General features: G+C 41.3%; 1 protein-coding gene across 2 annotated transcripts in view; it reads right to left on the bottom strand.

Annotated features, from left to right (window-relative positions):
• The window catches only part of LOC125460333 (protein FAM3A-like), a 43,373-nt gene that overhangs the window by 23,017 nt on the left and 4,059 nt on the right, over window positions 1-16,297 (bottom strand). For both annotated transcript variants that reach the window (XM_048547709.2, XM_048547707.2), the window contains exon 2: window positions 890-1,006. In XM_048547709.2, coding sequence (XP_048403666.1) covers window positions 890-902 — 13 coding nt within the window. In that variant the 5' untranslated portion in view covers window positions 903-1,006. The remainder of the gene's footprint in view (window positions 1-889; window positions 1,007-16,297) is intronic.

Genomic DNA, 16,297 nt, shown 5'->3' with positions numbered 1-16,297 from the left:
ACATTAAAATTAAACCATTAGTATTATTTCCAATTAACTCTCCCAACTATGTATTTTTTTAATATTATCTTGCTTGAGATCTTGAATTTCCTTACGAGAATCTAATGATGTTAAAATATTCCCCAAACTTTATATATTGCAGTATTCAAGATCAAGAATGACCTCTTCACTTTTTTTTCAGTCAGCATTCTGTATAAGAAACATTTGCCTTACGTGGAGCGCCTAAAGCCTCTTTGCAGTTTATTTAGATCAGATTAATGTGACCCATAATTAGCGTCCTCCTGTCCATGGCCTTATTTACTTAATCAAGTGTGTGTTACTTTCTCAGTTATAAGATTTGTTAAAGGTTAATTTCTGTATTAATAAACCCAGATGTTTACTCTGAAGTTAATTCCTTGATAAAAGCTATATTCTCTGTCATGTAACAAGTTACCACATCTCTTTTAATTTAACTTGCCTGAAGTTAACTTCCTGTCCCTTCTAATCCATGTTTAATGAAACTCATTCCACTTTCTGATTTTAATCATTTCTCCAGTAAGTTGAATAAATTCACCTGCATATTACATGCATCAGACTCCATTTCTTAATCTTTATATCAGTATGAATATATACTTTGTCATTGAACGATCCTTTGGCCCAGCCTCTTTGCTGACAAATATTACCCATGCTTTGTTAACCTGTAATAATTATTTACATATCTTACCTCACGATGTCACCTCACAGTCAACTATTACTCACAAACTCAGTTTGAATTGAGAGATGTGGAGCTCCAATTAACATTTCTAAAAACAGCATTAATTACTAAATTACTGGAACGTACCAAGAAAATTCTAAATACTAAAGCTACAATAATCAAGTCACTTGAAGACTTTGAAAGTAAAATTCCTACCTGCGATCCTCATTTTTGGCGAAGTTAGTTAGTATGTCTGAGTTCAAAAGTGGTATACTTGTGCTTTCATAACAGTTCCTGTTCCTTCCTCGTATGTAACCACCACCTCAGCACTCCCTGAAATGGCATGTCACCAATTAAATCAAATACAACCTTTTTTAACTCAGAAAAACTCAATTTGTGTATCATAACTTTAATTCAGTAAACATGAATCTTGATAAATATATTGTCCATATTTAATTGTAAAGACAAGTATACAATCTAAAATCAATATCTAATGCTGGAATGATGCTACAGTTTTCATTCTGTAAAAATAACAACGTTTTCCTAGATTGCCTGAATTTGTTCTAATTAACATCACTGTGAGCTCTATCTCAAACAAACTGATTGTATCACTAAGGGACCTGTATGCACATTTGAAAAATGTGTAACACTAATTAGCGTAATTGATAAAGAAATGGAGAAAAACAGCAGTCAGAACATAAAAGTTAGGGAAAAAAATAGCAGCTCAGCACATTATCAATGCATTAGTAACTCAACATGGCTCTCAGAGGATGAATGCTGATGCCTTTTGTCTCATCCCACATTCCCACTTTTTAAAATTCTATTTAGTTAAATGTGATGGTGCTTAATTTTTTTGAATCTTCTTCAGTGGAATTTCTAAAGCTCTTGCTAATCAGGAAGCCTTGCATGTTGTCAAATCTGTTAACAAGAATAGGTAGAACATCAAATGAAATTTACCTCATGCTGCATGCAAGATGAGTGATAATCAAGTATTTCAGAAATTCCCATCTTTGATTAATAATGACTGAGTAAAAGAACTTGCTTTGAGCTAAAATGATTGCTTTATCCTTTTTACAAGGATCTCTCACTATATTTTGAATGACATCAATATTTTTCTTTTATCACTTTGTCTGTTATATTGTTGAAACATCTCTCACTTCTTGTGAAAAGAAATTCCTAATTGTTACTTTTATTCTGATGAACATTCATCAACCATTTTGTGACTATTGTAAAAATAGGTTGGAAGGCAAGTAGTGAAGATAACACAAGAAATCTGCAGTGGAAAATAGATTAAGTGAGTGGGCAAAAATGTATTGGATGGAATACAATCATAGTCATAGAAACAGAGCTGTACAGAACGGAAACACTCTTAGGTTCAACCAGTCCAAGCCGAACGTAATCTCAAACTAAACTGGTCTCACCTGCCTGCTCCTGGGCCATATTCCTGTATTTATCTAATGTCTTTTAAACATTATTATTGTGCCCACATCCATCACTTCCTCAGAAAGTTCATTCCACATGGGAACCAACTTCTGTGCGAAAAATTTGCCCCTCATGCTTTTTTTTCAATCTCTCTACTCTCACTTGATAAATGTGCTCCCTCATCTTGAAACCCCCATCCTCGGGAAAAGACACCTACCATTGATCTTATCTATACCTTTAATGATTTTGTGGACTTCTGTCAGGTCATCTCTCAACCACCCATGCTCCAGTAAAAAAAAAGCTTCAGCCTACCCTGCTTTTCTTTATAATTCAAACCTTCCATGCCCAGCGACATCCTGGTAAATCTCTTCTGAATCCTCTTCAGCTTAATAATATCCTTCCTGTAACTGGGCAACCAGAACTGGTCACAGTATTTCAGAAGAGGCTTCGACAAAGTCCTGTACAACCTCAACATGATTTCCCATCCCCTTGACTCAAATGACTGAGCAACGAAGGCAAGGGTGCCAAACACCTTTTAAACCAACCTGACGAAATGTGACACAAACTTCAATGAATTATGTACCTGAACCGCTAGGTCCCTTTGCTTTACAACACGACCCGAGGCCCTGTGAGGTTATGCATTTTGACCCGAAGAATGGAAGAGCCAGGTACTATCTAAATGGAGAAGGATGACAGAAAGCTGCAGCTCCACGGGTTTTGGAGGTCCTCATGCACGAATCATAAAAAAGCTAGCATCCATGTTCAGCTGGTAATTAGGAAGGCAAATCATCTACCAACCTTTATTTCAAAAGGAACAGAGTATAAAAATGGGGAACAAAATCAAAGTTGCTGGAAAAGCTCAGCAGGTCTGGCAGCATCTGTGAAGGAAAAAGCAGAGTTAACTTTTCAGGTCCAATGACCCTTCCTCAGAACTCTTCCTCATGAAAGGGTCACCGGACCCAAAATTAACTCTGTTTTTTCCTTCACGGATGCTGCCAGACCTGCTGGGCTTTTCCGGCAACTTTGTTTTTGTGTCTTATTTACAGCGTCTGCAGTTCTTTCGGTTTTTATTTAGTATAAAAATGGGGAGGTCGTGCCAAAACTACACATGGTATCAGTCAGAGCACATCTAGAACACTGTGAATAATTTTGGTCTCCTTATCTAAGGAAAGATTTACAGGCATGGGAAGTAGTCCAAAGAAACTTCACTAGGTATTCCAGCATCTGTGGTAAGGTATTTTTAATTTGCCCTGTTTGTCCTGCTTGGTCCATTCTATAGTAATCAGATTCACTTTAAACGTGGCTTTGGATCTATAGTTGTTTCACAGACAGATACATTATCTTAACTTAGAACTACTTCATCTATTGATGCCTGCTTTCTCAGTTACTTTGAGTTTATCACCTGACCTCAAATTAAATAAAACATTAGCAGGGGATATCCCATTATATCTTATTCTTGCTCGCTGTGATATGTTTGACGTAACACCAGACATTCCTTCGCAATGTGACAGTAATCTTAGTAAACTAAGTGACCAAACAATTCAAATAGCAAAAGAAACGTAATGCAATTGACATACTTAGAGGTCAGCACCTGAAAACATGCAAGCAAGAAATTAATTTTAGCAACACTTTGATCTCATTCAATATTAGATGTTCCTTCTGCACAATTACTCTATAGTCTTAAATGTGACAGCCAGAGATGTCCCTTGTTCTATTTGTTGTCTGTATTTTCTAAAGGATTCAATATAGCAACATAACAAATGCAAAGCCAAAATATTTCAGTGGTGCTGGAAACCTGAACTAGAAACAGAAAAGGCTAGAAATGCTTAGGAAATAAGTAGAATCCAGAATAAAGTAGTCCCATCCCAAGAGCTGCTGGCCTATTGTGACAGAGATTATAACCACTGTCAGTTCCACTTCAGGGATCATCACAGGAAAACTAAACGTTGCTTGAGAAAGAGGGAATCTTGCAGGGTGGGGATCATGGGGAGAGGCAGCCAGGGAGGTTGGAAGGAAGGGCCAAGTAGCTGGTGTCAGAGGTCACACCTGCTCTCCATTCCCTTGAATGTGCACGAATTTATTGCAGATTTAGGATGGAACCACAGATAGCTCCCAAAACCATTGACAACCTGCCAGCCCTGGTTAGTATGTCAGTCAGGCCAACTCTTGCCTATCTCACCTGCTGCTGGACATTTTCTCATCAGGCGAGACTTGAACCCAGGCTTCCTGGTTCAGAGGTAAGGGCATGACCACTGTACCACAAGATCCCTTCACCTGGAGCTATAAGAATTGTAGCTACAGCAGGAATAAATCCTTAGCCATCATTAATTGTCCACTTCTTGTTTCAATTGGTAGCAGGAATGGAAGGTGGAGTTTAAATGTTCCCACTCAGGACTTCATTCTGGTGGAGGCAAGAAGGGTGTGAGGTCCTGGTTCCCAACATCCCTCCTAATTAAGCTCCTTACACACTCCCAGGCCTAGAAGATTCCACCCAACACTTCAGATCAATGATGAACCCTTTACATAATGTACCACCTTCTTCCTCTGTACTGGCTACCACTAAGAGTAAGACCAATAATGTCACAAGCATCACCCCCAAGTCATACATTATAGTCATTACCGCCAGATCTATTGCCAGGAATTTCTAACCTAACACCTTTGCTGGTGCTCCATCAGCATAAAGAAGATCAACAGGCTCTTTGTTTTTCAGCCACTAAGGTTAGATAAGTGTGGAGACAAGGAGTTCTACTCTAGCTTTCAGAGAAAATATCTCTGGATCAGTTCCAATAACTCCTCACCAAATGTGACTATACTTATTGTTGTCTTGCAATAATACTTGTTATCTGGAAACAGTGCCTTTCTGCAGATATGCTATAATAGTACATCTTCTACCACTAATCACCAGATAAGCCCAAGACAAAGGCAAACAATCCCAAACAATCATTATCCAGAATCACATATCATGTACTGGTAAGTGCAGCTGATACCACAGGTATGCAAGGCAGTCAACTGGGAAAAACCACACCTGAGAGTCTGGAACACCCAATTTTGGTTCTTACCTGAAATTTATGACTCATTTCAGCAACAACAAGATGCATGCATATATTGTCTTAATATTGGAAAAGATCTTAAAATACTTAACAAGTGTCAAGATAAAAATGGACACAAAACCAAAAGGGACATTTGGAGGGATGACCAAAGCTACATTAAAGTGATTTTTAAGGAAGGTGGTAGAGTGCACGAAAAGACAAGTAAGTTTAGGGAGGGTGATAATGGGAACTGCAGATGCTGGAGAATCCAAGATAACAAAGTGTGGAGCTGCTTGAACATCGCAGGCCAAGCAGCATCTCAGGAACACAAAAGCTGACGTTTCGGGCCTAGACCCTTCATCTGATGGAGGGTCTAGGCCCGAAACATCAGCTTTTGTGCTCCTGAGATGCTGCTTGGCCTGCCGTGTTCATCCAGCTCCACACTTTGCTATCTAAGTTTAGGGAGGGATCTGGAGTATTTGCAGCAAAGGAAGCTGTTGACGGTGTGTAGGAGATGAGAATGTAAAACATGTTAAAGTCATAGTAATGCAGAGTTTGGAATGTGGTTATACAATGGAGGGAGCTTTGAGAACAGGCTGGTCAAGTAGTATTATTGCTCAACTATTAATTCAGGGACCCAGGTAATGTTCTGGCAAGCAGTGTTATGGAAATCATTAAAAATCTGGCATCAAGAGTCTAATGATGTCCATGAAGCCACTGCCAATTGCTGGAGAAAAACCCTGATGTCCTTGAGAGAAGGTAACAGTCATTCTTACCTCAGCTGGTTTACATGTGACTCCAATCTGAAAGCAATGAGGTTGACTCTTAATTGTCCAATGGAGAATAAATGCTGGCCTCGCTAATGATGTCCACATCCCGTGAATGAGTTTAAAAAATGGAGGTGGTTACACAGGCAGAGAGGGAAAAACCCATTACAAATGAGAACTTTGAAATTGTGGACTGAAGGGATCTTGAAGCAATTTAGGTCAGCGATGATGAGGCTGAAGAGATTTCCTCTTGTACTGTGCTCATGACCAAAATCTATGCAGTTTTTAATTGGATATTGAAGGTTAATTTTAAATATGAGAATTGCAATTCATAATTTAATCTTGAATGACTGGAAGAGCTAACACCCAAGTAATTTTGTTTTCTTTACTATCGGTCAACATCAATGAAACAAGTCTCAAGCATATTTTATGTGCAGTGTCCTTTGTGTTCACTGAATGCACTGATCATAGGCATTGAAACTTTAAAGTTGGTATTGTGTAAAGAACAACGTGGATTCCAGAAATGGGTTGTTAGGCTTAGCAAACGTAGAGATATGTTTCAAGCCACACCTTATTTCATTCTGGGTTCATATTACTGCTCATTCTTAGAAATTTGAGCAAGTACAAGAAGATTTTAGGTGGTAGTAGACTAAGGCAGCTGAAATAGGGGATGTGTAAAATAATACAAGCTAATGAGGACACACGTCTAAGAGAATCTGTGAGAAGTACTAAATGAGAGAAAACCCAGCCTTGTGTGGAAAATAGCAGATTCTTAATCATCCATTTTGAGTATATTTGACTATAGAATGAAAGTGGTGTTTAATTGAATTTATTCAATCATAATATCAGTATGGATTGTGAAATGGATGTATACTTTTAAACATATTATCAGCAATTTAAAATACTAATGTGCATGGGGAATAACATTCATATGGGCCCTTTTCTATACTCAGAACTGTTTGATGTCATGTCAGTGTTTCGCTCTAATTGAGGCTTAAATTCTCAAAAGTCACACTATGTTTAGGACAGGAACCAACTTGCTTGTATGCAATCACAGAGGTCCCAAATTGTTAAAACTAAGGGTAAGGCTCTATGAGGTCAATTGGATAGGCCCTAAAAATACACACTGAGCACAGCGAAGCTTCACAACCTCTTCTCACAACTTACGCACATTGGCAACTATTCATCAATCAAGAAGAGTTTTTCATAGTCCTTGACATACTTTGCTGTCTTGTGGGACTAAGTGTTATGGACCAGGCCAAAATCCCTCAAAATATATTAAGAAGATAGTCTAGACTCTAATGTTTTCTTATGGTAAAAGTAAGTGTATGGCATTGCCTTCCAGATGCAATTCTTTGGTCAAACTACTCGATATCAAGCAAAACACTTTTTTTTACACTACAATTAAGACAAGAAAAAATTGGCTTAACTGTAACTCTTTCAAAATGCTTAACAAAATAATAAATATATTAACTGCTTGTAATTAATTGCTCCAATACAGTAATATCCCATAAACACACACATGGCAAAGGCAATTCTGTAAAACAGATTGTTTCATATACAATTCCTGCAAGAAGGGAACCCCAACGTTTAGCTCCAACAGAGAGGAATAAAAGCTTTCACATCTAGTTTCAAGACGCGAGCAAATACTACTGCTGACATCTAAAACTGGCCTCACAAAAGGCCTCACAAGCTGTTCACTTTATTGGCTTGAGAAAGTGCTCTTCTTAATCTTTCTTCATTTAAAAAAAGGGACAGAATACACCTCTAAAAGTTATAGTATTGTCACAAAAGTGATATATAACCAGAGGCAATAGAAACTGACAAGTGGGGAACACACATGCTTGCATGACCAATAGCCCACACAGGAGACAGTCCTGACTTTATTGGGATGTAATGATGTAATATGTTTGTGTAATAATGTTGTGTTTGGGGTTGGTCTGACATCATCAAAGAGAACAATATCCTCAAATTTAATCCCCACCCTCACCTCCCACCTCAACCTCACACCGCACTCAGACATATAAGTTACAAATGCTGTCGGCTGACACCCTTTCCTTTTCCTCCCTTTCTCCACAACTTCACATTTGTGGCTTTTTGCTTTCAGTTGCCAATATTTTGAAGCTGTCAGGCAGGGCAGGAATATCAAAAACAGGGGCACTCATGGCATTGCACCATCACTTGAATCGACATTCTCAGCCACCAGGTCATTTACTAACATTGTCTGCATCTTTGAGGATAGATCAGGGGAAGGCATCACAGAAGAATGCTGGTAAACAATGCAAGGCAAAATGCTTCGTGCATGGGAAAACTAACCACGACAACCGCAGAATCAAAGAACTTTACAGAAAAAAGGAGGCCATTCAATCCATCTTGTCTGTACCAGCTCCTGTTGGGGCTAACCAGCAAGTCCCACTCCCCAGTCTTCTCCCCAGAGCTCTCCAAATTTATCACTTTCAAATATATAACTGTGGCTAATGTCAAGCAGCGCGGAAGAGTACAGAACCAACTTGGCACAGGACTTTACATTGACCTTGGAACCAATCTTTCTCATGTGGCAGCAGTGATCATTCATTTCACCTCATTCTCACGTTTGTAGACCAAATCACTGTGCAATGTCCCTTGGTGTTGTCATAGAGTCATACAGCATGGAAACATACCCTTCACTCCAACTCATCTATTCTGTCCTAGTTTCCGAAACTAAACTAGCCCCATCTGCCTGCGTTTGGCTTGTATCTGTCTAAACCTTTCCTGTCTATGTTTTAGCTTTGAATGCAGCACAAGCAGCAGCAAATAGGAGTACTTCAGTGGAAGGTCAGACTGCTATCATACGCTTTTGAATTATTGTGCTAATGTGGTCTGCAGGGTATCACAGCAATTCAGCAATATGTTTAGCAACAGATTGCCAGAACTGCTGAGACAATGCTGAAGTGTCACTGTGTGAGAGTGGGAGTGGTTCCATTATGCACCAACTTGCTGTTTTCTCTCAGGGTGACAGCAATCCCCTACCCACTCAGCTAGTGGCCTTACTGTTCCTGACCAGGCAGCCACCCTGGACTGCTGCTGCTGTATGCAGAACTCAGCCGCACCATCTCAGTGGGCAAGGTTGTGTTTCAAAGCCATCTGCAGTCTCTAACACTGAAATTTAACTGCATGAGGTTGACAAGTGGCAGGTAACATTTGCACTACACAAATAATATCGTAAGACTGTTACAAAGAGGAACAAGAAAGGCTGCTTGGTTCCTTGAGCCTGCCTTGCCATTCAATAGGATCATGGCTGATCCAATATTCCTCACACCCACTTTCTTGGGCTTTCCCCTGACTGCTCTACTGATCAAGAATCTCTCTATATGAGCTTTAAATATACACATCTCTGGGTGGCAAGGAATTCCAAAGACTGACAACCCTCTGTGAGAAGACATTCCTCCTCATCTCAGTTTTGAATAGGGCAACCCTTTATCTGAGACTATGCCCTACGGTTCTAGACTCTCCCATGAAGGGAAACATCTTTTCATCATTTAGCCTGATCTTTCAGCATTCACTCATTCTGACCCTACCTAGATGCTCACAGCATCTCTACCTTGCGTTGCTTAGCTTTGTATTTTTGCAGCTGTCCCTCAGCCAATTATCAGGCTCACTGACCTACTGTATTTCCATGGCATTTAGTGCAAGTAGAGAGGCAGGAGACTTGTCCTGGTCGCCAGCAATCTTCAGTCAACTCAAGGGAGATTGCCCTTATTTATGGGGTCCTGGCACAGTAAATCAAGGCCAGCTTACGATATCAGCCCAGAGGCTTGTACGTGGTCAGTCAGCTAGTTGAGCAGAGTCAGAATCTTCTCTTCCTAACGTATAAGGAGCCAAGTACAGGCAAGCCACCACATATCTAGGCTCTCTCTGCCTTATTTCAGGCTGTTTTGCTCCAGGAATGACAGTTATTATGGGAGATAAAAATGAGGGTGACACAGCTGTTATTTTTAATGCAGCTGGGAGGTGTCCTGAGTGAGTGAATAGGCAGCACAGTGGTCATGCAGGATAAGAGGTGTCAGGAGTGAGAATGAGTGAGGGAGGATGATGCAGGGAACAGTGAGGGTGGCAACGCACGAGCCTTGGTGGGATGTTGGTGTAGTAGCAGAGATAGGGTGAGTGTGAGGTATTAGGGAGAAGCTGGGAGCACTTGCACTGACGGAGTGGAGAAGTTGATTGACTTTTTTCCCTACAGATGGCCCAGACTGCACTGATCTCGATGACAACTTTCAACCAGGCTGACATGGTCTGGTTTCGTGGTGTCCTCTGCAGGTCCAGAGACAAGTGGACTACCTGCCTCTGCACCATCACATCCAGCACAGCCTCCAGGTTTCTGCACACAAAGCAGAGTGCCAAATTTCCCATGTCAAGATCTATCAGGGTAACTCCACATTGACACTGACCCAATATTCCCATTTACACTAACTTTCTAACTCAGTGAATGGGTTATTTCTTGAGAGAATCATGAGGGTAGACTCAATTAATTCTTTTAAAAGAAAGTGGAACACCAAAAATAGATATGCAGGGTCATTTCGAAAGAGTTCAACTGATATTGCACAGAGCCAGTACAAACATGACAGGCTTTCATGTTGCAACTACTCTACGAATTTCATGATCGATGACTCTCAAAAGTGTGTACAGCTTATAAACTGGCATGGAATGGTGTTGAAGGAGGGTAAAGTGATTTTTTGTGAATGCTAGAACAGATTTTGAAGTATAGAATCAATTTTAATTGTTATTCAATGAATATACTTACAAATAGCTGTTGTTATCAAGATTTCCACAAGAGAATATACAGATTTTTAAAAATTCATTCATAGGGTTTTGGTGACACTTGATAGACTAGCATTTACTGCCAATCCCTAATAGCCTCAACACTTCAACCACATTTCTATGGGCCTGGAGTCTCATAGAGGCTGGACTAGGTAAGGATAGCAATTTCCTTCCCTAAAGGTCACTAGTAAATAATTGGGTTTTTCTGACAATTGGAAATCCTGGTCACCCTAAAACTCAATTCCAGATTTTTGTTGAATTCAATTTCCACCACTTGGTTCCATGGGATTTGAATCCAGGTCCCCAGAATATTACTTGGGTATTTGGATTAACAGTCCACTGATAATACCACTGGGTGGTATTAACCAATTTAGACAACTCCCAATTACATTTAAAGGAACCAGGCTCTTTTAAATTGATAATTGTGCTCTGAACCTCAGACTGGCCATAAGCAACACAATAGAACTTCCATTAGTATAATGATCAGAATATAGAAAATTGTGCCAGCTCAGATTTCTTTTGACCTCTGATTTACAGGTTCTGGTTTCTATAGCTCTGCTAATGTAAGATTGCGAAGGTTGGGAGTGTTGGGTTTCAGTCCAGAAGATTAATCACTTTAACAGGTTTACAAGGATCTTGGCAGTTTGTCTCTCCAACTCAGTCAGAGTGTACCTCAAGAGTAACAAGTGGCTACGTTTCATCCTTCACCTTAGAACCTAAAGTTTCAACTGTAGTAGAGGGCTTTCAGAGATACATTGAACGCTTAGAAAACATTAATCTCATTGTAATATTTTGCTTTTCGCTCTCATTCTGGTGTGACAAAACAATGTAATCCTGCAGATTTGGGACATATGGGTACAACACCCAGGTAGGAGACTATGTGCAAAATAACATAGAAAATGCTGGAGAAACTCAGCAGGTCTGGCAGCATCTGTTGGGAGAAAAACAGAGTTAATGTTTCAAGTCCGGTAGGATCACAAGCGTCTGCAGTGTTTAGCTTTAACAGGAGGATATGTGCTAGTGAGTTTTGAGAAGATTTGTAGCTCAGGTTGAGGTTCTGGATGTGAGTTTGCTCGGTGTGCTGGAAGGTTCGTTTTCAGACATTTCATCACCATTCTAGGTAACATCATCAGAGAACCTCCAGTGAAGCGCTGGTGTTATGTTCCGCTTTCTATTTATGTGTTTAGGTTTCCTTGGGTTGGTGATGTCATTTCCTGTGTTAATGTCATTTCCTGAACTTTTTCTCAGAGAGTGGTAGATGGGCTCCAAATCAATGTGTTTGTTGATGGAGTTCCGGTTCGAATGCCATGCTTCTAGGAATTCTCATGCGTGTCTCTGTTTGGCTTGTCCTAGGATGGATGTGTTGTCCCAATCAAAGTGGTGTCCTTCCTCATCTGTATGTAAGGATACTAGTGATAGTGGGTCATGTCTTTTTGTGGCTAGCTGATGTTCATGTATCCTGGTGGCTAGCCTTCTGCCTGCTTGTCACAGTTCTTGCAAGGTATTTTGTAAATGACGTTCGTTTTGCTTGTTGTCTGTATAGGGTCTTTTAAGTTCATTAACTGCTGTTTTAGTGTGTTGGTGGGTTTGTGGGCTACCATGATGCCAAGAGATCTGAGTAGTCTGGCAGTCATTTCCAAGATGTCTTTGATGTAGGGGAGAGTGTGCCTCAGATTCTGCTGAGGCCCAAAGGATAATCAGCAGGTAGCTTCATTTTTATCGATGCCCAAAAAGGAGGAGCACCATCTTGTCCTTGTGAGAACAGCTGGATCATTCGAGCAACTGTTTTCCTCTTTCTCAATCATATAGAAAATATGCAATTAAAATGAAAAAAAAATCATTTGAACCAACAAACATCAGGGCAAATTTGAAAGTGAATCATTTGTACCTAAATTAAAATGACCAGTGAGCATCTTGCCTGTGTTTTGGTCTCAATCCAGAACTAGATGTTGAACAATTTGTTTTTCTCGATGGACAAAATTTCATAATGTATTGTGCTTCATGTTACTTGAAATGAGTACTCACACTTCTGCGAGAAAGAAACATACTGTGCAACTTTCAGTTCTCTGCATTTATTTAGTTCATAAAATTTCCGAGATTTTTCAATTGTTTTCAATTTAATTTCAGTTGTTTTAATCACCTTTCCAATTTACATAAAAGTTGAACATATCTGGCACACAGTCGATGCACTGTATGAAGTAAATGCAATTTTTAAAGGGTCATCAGCATCTCAAGCAAGATGGGGTAATAGCTACAAGATTTACTTTAACAACATGGGGATAAATTGTATCAAATGAATTACAGAATTTGACACTGTTACTGTATTCATTCATCTTTTTCTTCAGATCTCAGCCTAAAGGCAGGGGACTCAATTAAAAAAGATGTCTGAAATGGGAAGGGGACTCATCAGAAAAGGTTCACTGGAAGTTGGGCAAGGTATAAGCAAGCAGAAAGAAGTGGAACTTAAAGGGTGCAATTGTTGGGGACAATAAAAGGATTCTGGGCTAATGGACGGAGCAAACTGGGATACAGTGGAGAAATTGTAGCATGAGGAGCAGGTTGGAAAGGGAGAATGGGAGCTACATTGTTCACCATTTGGAGCATTGGGAGGTAGAAAGGGAAGGTGAATTGATTAGGTGGCAGTGTACAACTCAGGTTGGCCCTGCACGTCTAGATGGGAGGGGAATCAAGGGAAGAGCAGGAATTTAAAGGGAGATTGTGAAAGGGCTGGTAGTCACAAAGGGAGGAAGGACATGACACCAGAGGATAGGGGAAGGCCATCTACAGTATTGGTGAATGTGGGCAAAGCTGTACACAGGAAAGCGAAAGTAGAAGGTGAACTACTCAAAAAGAAAGTTTACACGCATTGCCTTTCTATATATGTGTTTTCAAAACAAGGTGTCTCAGAGAATGTGGAGTCCAAAGACAGGGACTTGAGATCTATTTGCACATATTCCTGTACTGTGCCATCACGGCCAACTGAGACAATCAAAACAGAAACTGAAAGATTAAGGCCACAAATATTTTGCACATGGCAGAATCAGGGAGGTGAAACACATGGTACTTTCATGTCAGATACTTGACTCTCAGCAACACTGTTACCTTCACTCCGGTTATGAACATGAAGGAGGAAGAGGACGAGGGGAATGGATGAACAACATCAACCAAACCAGAGACACAGGAGTGGCGGCTGTGGATGAGCAAGCAACATTTGAAGAGAGGAACCAGGGTTTTTCAGTACCAGCGAGGCATGTACCAGCGCAGAGTGTAGTAAAGGCATTGCAACTGCCTGCAAATGTGTGGAGGACAGTGCCGGAGGCACCTTTGCAATACCGAGGGAGCCATCACCTGTATCTGGCATCTCCTGCAGGCAGAACCACAGCTGGGCAGCTTGGAAGGCAATGCTGCAACCATGCTGTGGTGGAAAGTTCGGGGGTCCTCTTTTTAAAACTAAATTCATGTAGTATTTTGTATTTAATACTTCCTGTGGCATGTGAATGTTACACCAGAAACCTGCCTTCTACAAAATATAAACAGATCTCTGGAGCATGAAAACAAATTGAAAGGTAATGAGAACAATAAGACTCACTGAGGTCATGATGCCCCATTCAACAATTCATCTGATGCCATGTATACACTATTATCGATGTATTGTTTGGGAAAATAAGAAGCTTATGTTCTTAGAAAAAATAGTGAATTAATCCTCCAATGAAGGTGGCAGCTGGGGCAATGAGCATTCCAGATACAGGTTCCTGAATAGGGAATGTTGGATAAGATGTCTTGGTGACAGCTTAGAAGATTGGGAGATGGCCCAGCCAACTTGTCTCCTCAGATGAGGAAGAAGGGGAGTCAGATAGAGGTACTGAGGGAGCTAATGCTGAAGGTGAAGAATAATGAAGAAGCCAGGGCAGTATTAAAATAAGGCAGACAAGTCTGAAAGAGAATCTGATAGTGACTTAATCTGAGGCAGAATGGTTTTGTATTTACAAAAATAGATAATCAGAACTGAGGTAATGGGAACTGCAGATGCTGGAGAATCCAAGATAATAAAATGTGAGGCTGGATGAACACAGCAGGCCAAGCAGCATCTCAGGAGCACAAAAGCTGACGTTTCGGGCCTCGACCCTTCATCAGAGAGGGGGATGGGGTGAGGGTTCTGGAATAAATAGGGAGAGAGGGGGAGGCGGACCGAAGATGGAGAGAAAAGAAGATAGGTGGAGAGAGTATAGGTGGGGAGGTAGGGAGGAGATAGGTCAGTCCAGGGAAGACGGACAGGTCAAGGAGGTGGGATGAGGTTAGTAGGTAGGAGATGGGGGTGCGGCTTGGGGTGGGAGGAAGGGATGGGTGAGAGGAAGAACAGGTTAGGGAGGCAGAGACAGGTTGGACTGGTTTTGGGATGCAGTGGGTGGAGGGGAAGAGTTGGGCTGGTTGTGTGGTGCAGTGGGGGGAGGGGACGAACTGGGCTGGTTTTGGGATGCGCTGGGGGAAGGGTAGATTTTGAAGCTGGTGAAGTCCACATTGATACCATTAGGCTGCAGGGTTCCCAAGCGGAATATGAGTTGCTGTTCCTGCAACCTTCGGGTGGCATCATTGTGGCATTGCAGAAACCATTTCCACTCCCCCTCCCATTCTTTAGATGACATGTCCATCATGGGCCTCCTGCAATACCACAATGATGCCACCCGAAGGTTGCAGGAACAGCAACTCATATTCCGCTTGGGAACCCTGCAGCCCAATGGTATCAATGTGGGCTTCACCAGCTTCAAAATCTCCCCTTCCCCCACCGCATCCCAAAACCAGCCCAGTTCGTCCCCTCCCCCCACTGCACCACACAACCAGCCCAGCTCTTCCCCTCCACCCACTGCATCCCAAAACCAGTCCAACCTGTCTCTGCCTCCCTAACCTGTTCTTCCTCTCACCCATCCCTTCCTCCCACCCCAAGCCGCACCCCCATCTCCTACCTACTAACCTCATCCCACCTCCTTGACCTGTCCGTCTTCCCTGGACTGACCTATCCCCTCTCTACCTCCCCACCTATACTCTCTCCACCTATCTTCTTTTCTCTCCATCTTCGGTCCGCCTCCCCCTCTCTCCCTATTTATTCCAGAACCCTCACCCCATCCCCCTCTCTGATGAAGGGTCTAGGCCCGAAACGTCAGCTTTTGTGCTCCTGAAATGCTGCTTGGCCTGCTGTGTTCATCTAGCCTCACATTTTATAATCAGAACTGAGTCAGTTTTGATGCAGAGGTATTCTTGCCCTCTAGGGACTGCTGGTTTCATAACTGAAAAAGATTACGTTAATTTGTCACGAACTGCATAATAATTTGTTCCCTTTGCACAAATGTCGTCCTTCTGACTTTGTTTGCCTGAGCATTCAAATGGAATTATGTAAGATTACATACAGGCTGCAGTTAGATGACTCAAGCTTCAATTTGCAAGGAGCAGTCATCCATCATTGAGATGTACAAGGGTCACAATTTTCAGATTGCCTCCTGAAAAATAAGTATCTCGTTAAGATCCTGCTTTCCAGAGTTTATGTTCCTTTAAGAGGACAACAAATCTTGACAGCCCTCGGGCTCTGTGTACTGCTCCACACAATGTCCACATGA

This window comes from Stegostoma tigrinum, chromosome 11 (genome assembly GCF_030684315.1).
Source record: "Stegostoma tigrinum isolate sSteTig4 chromosome 11, sSteTig4.hap1, whole genome shotgun sequence".
Classification (NCBI taxonomy): Eukaryota; Metazoa; Chordata; class Chondrichthyes; order Orectolobiformes; family Stegostomatidae; genus Stegostoma; species Stegostoma tigrinum.
Note: the sequence above shows the minus strand (reverse complement) of the source record. Positions and strands in the feature narration are given on the sequence as shown.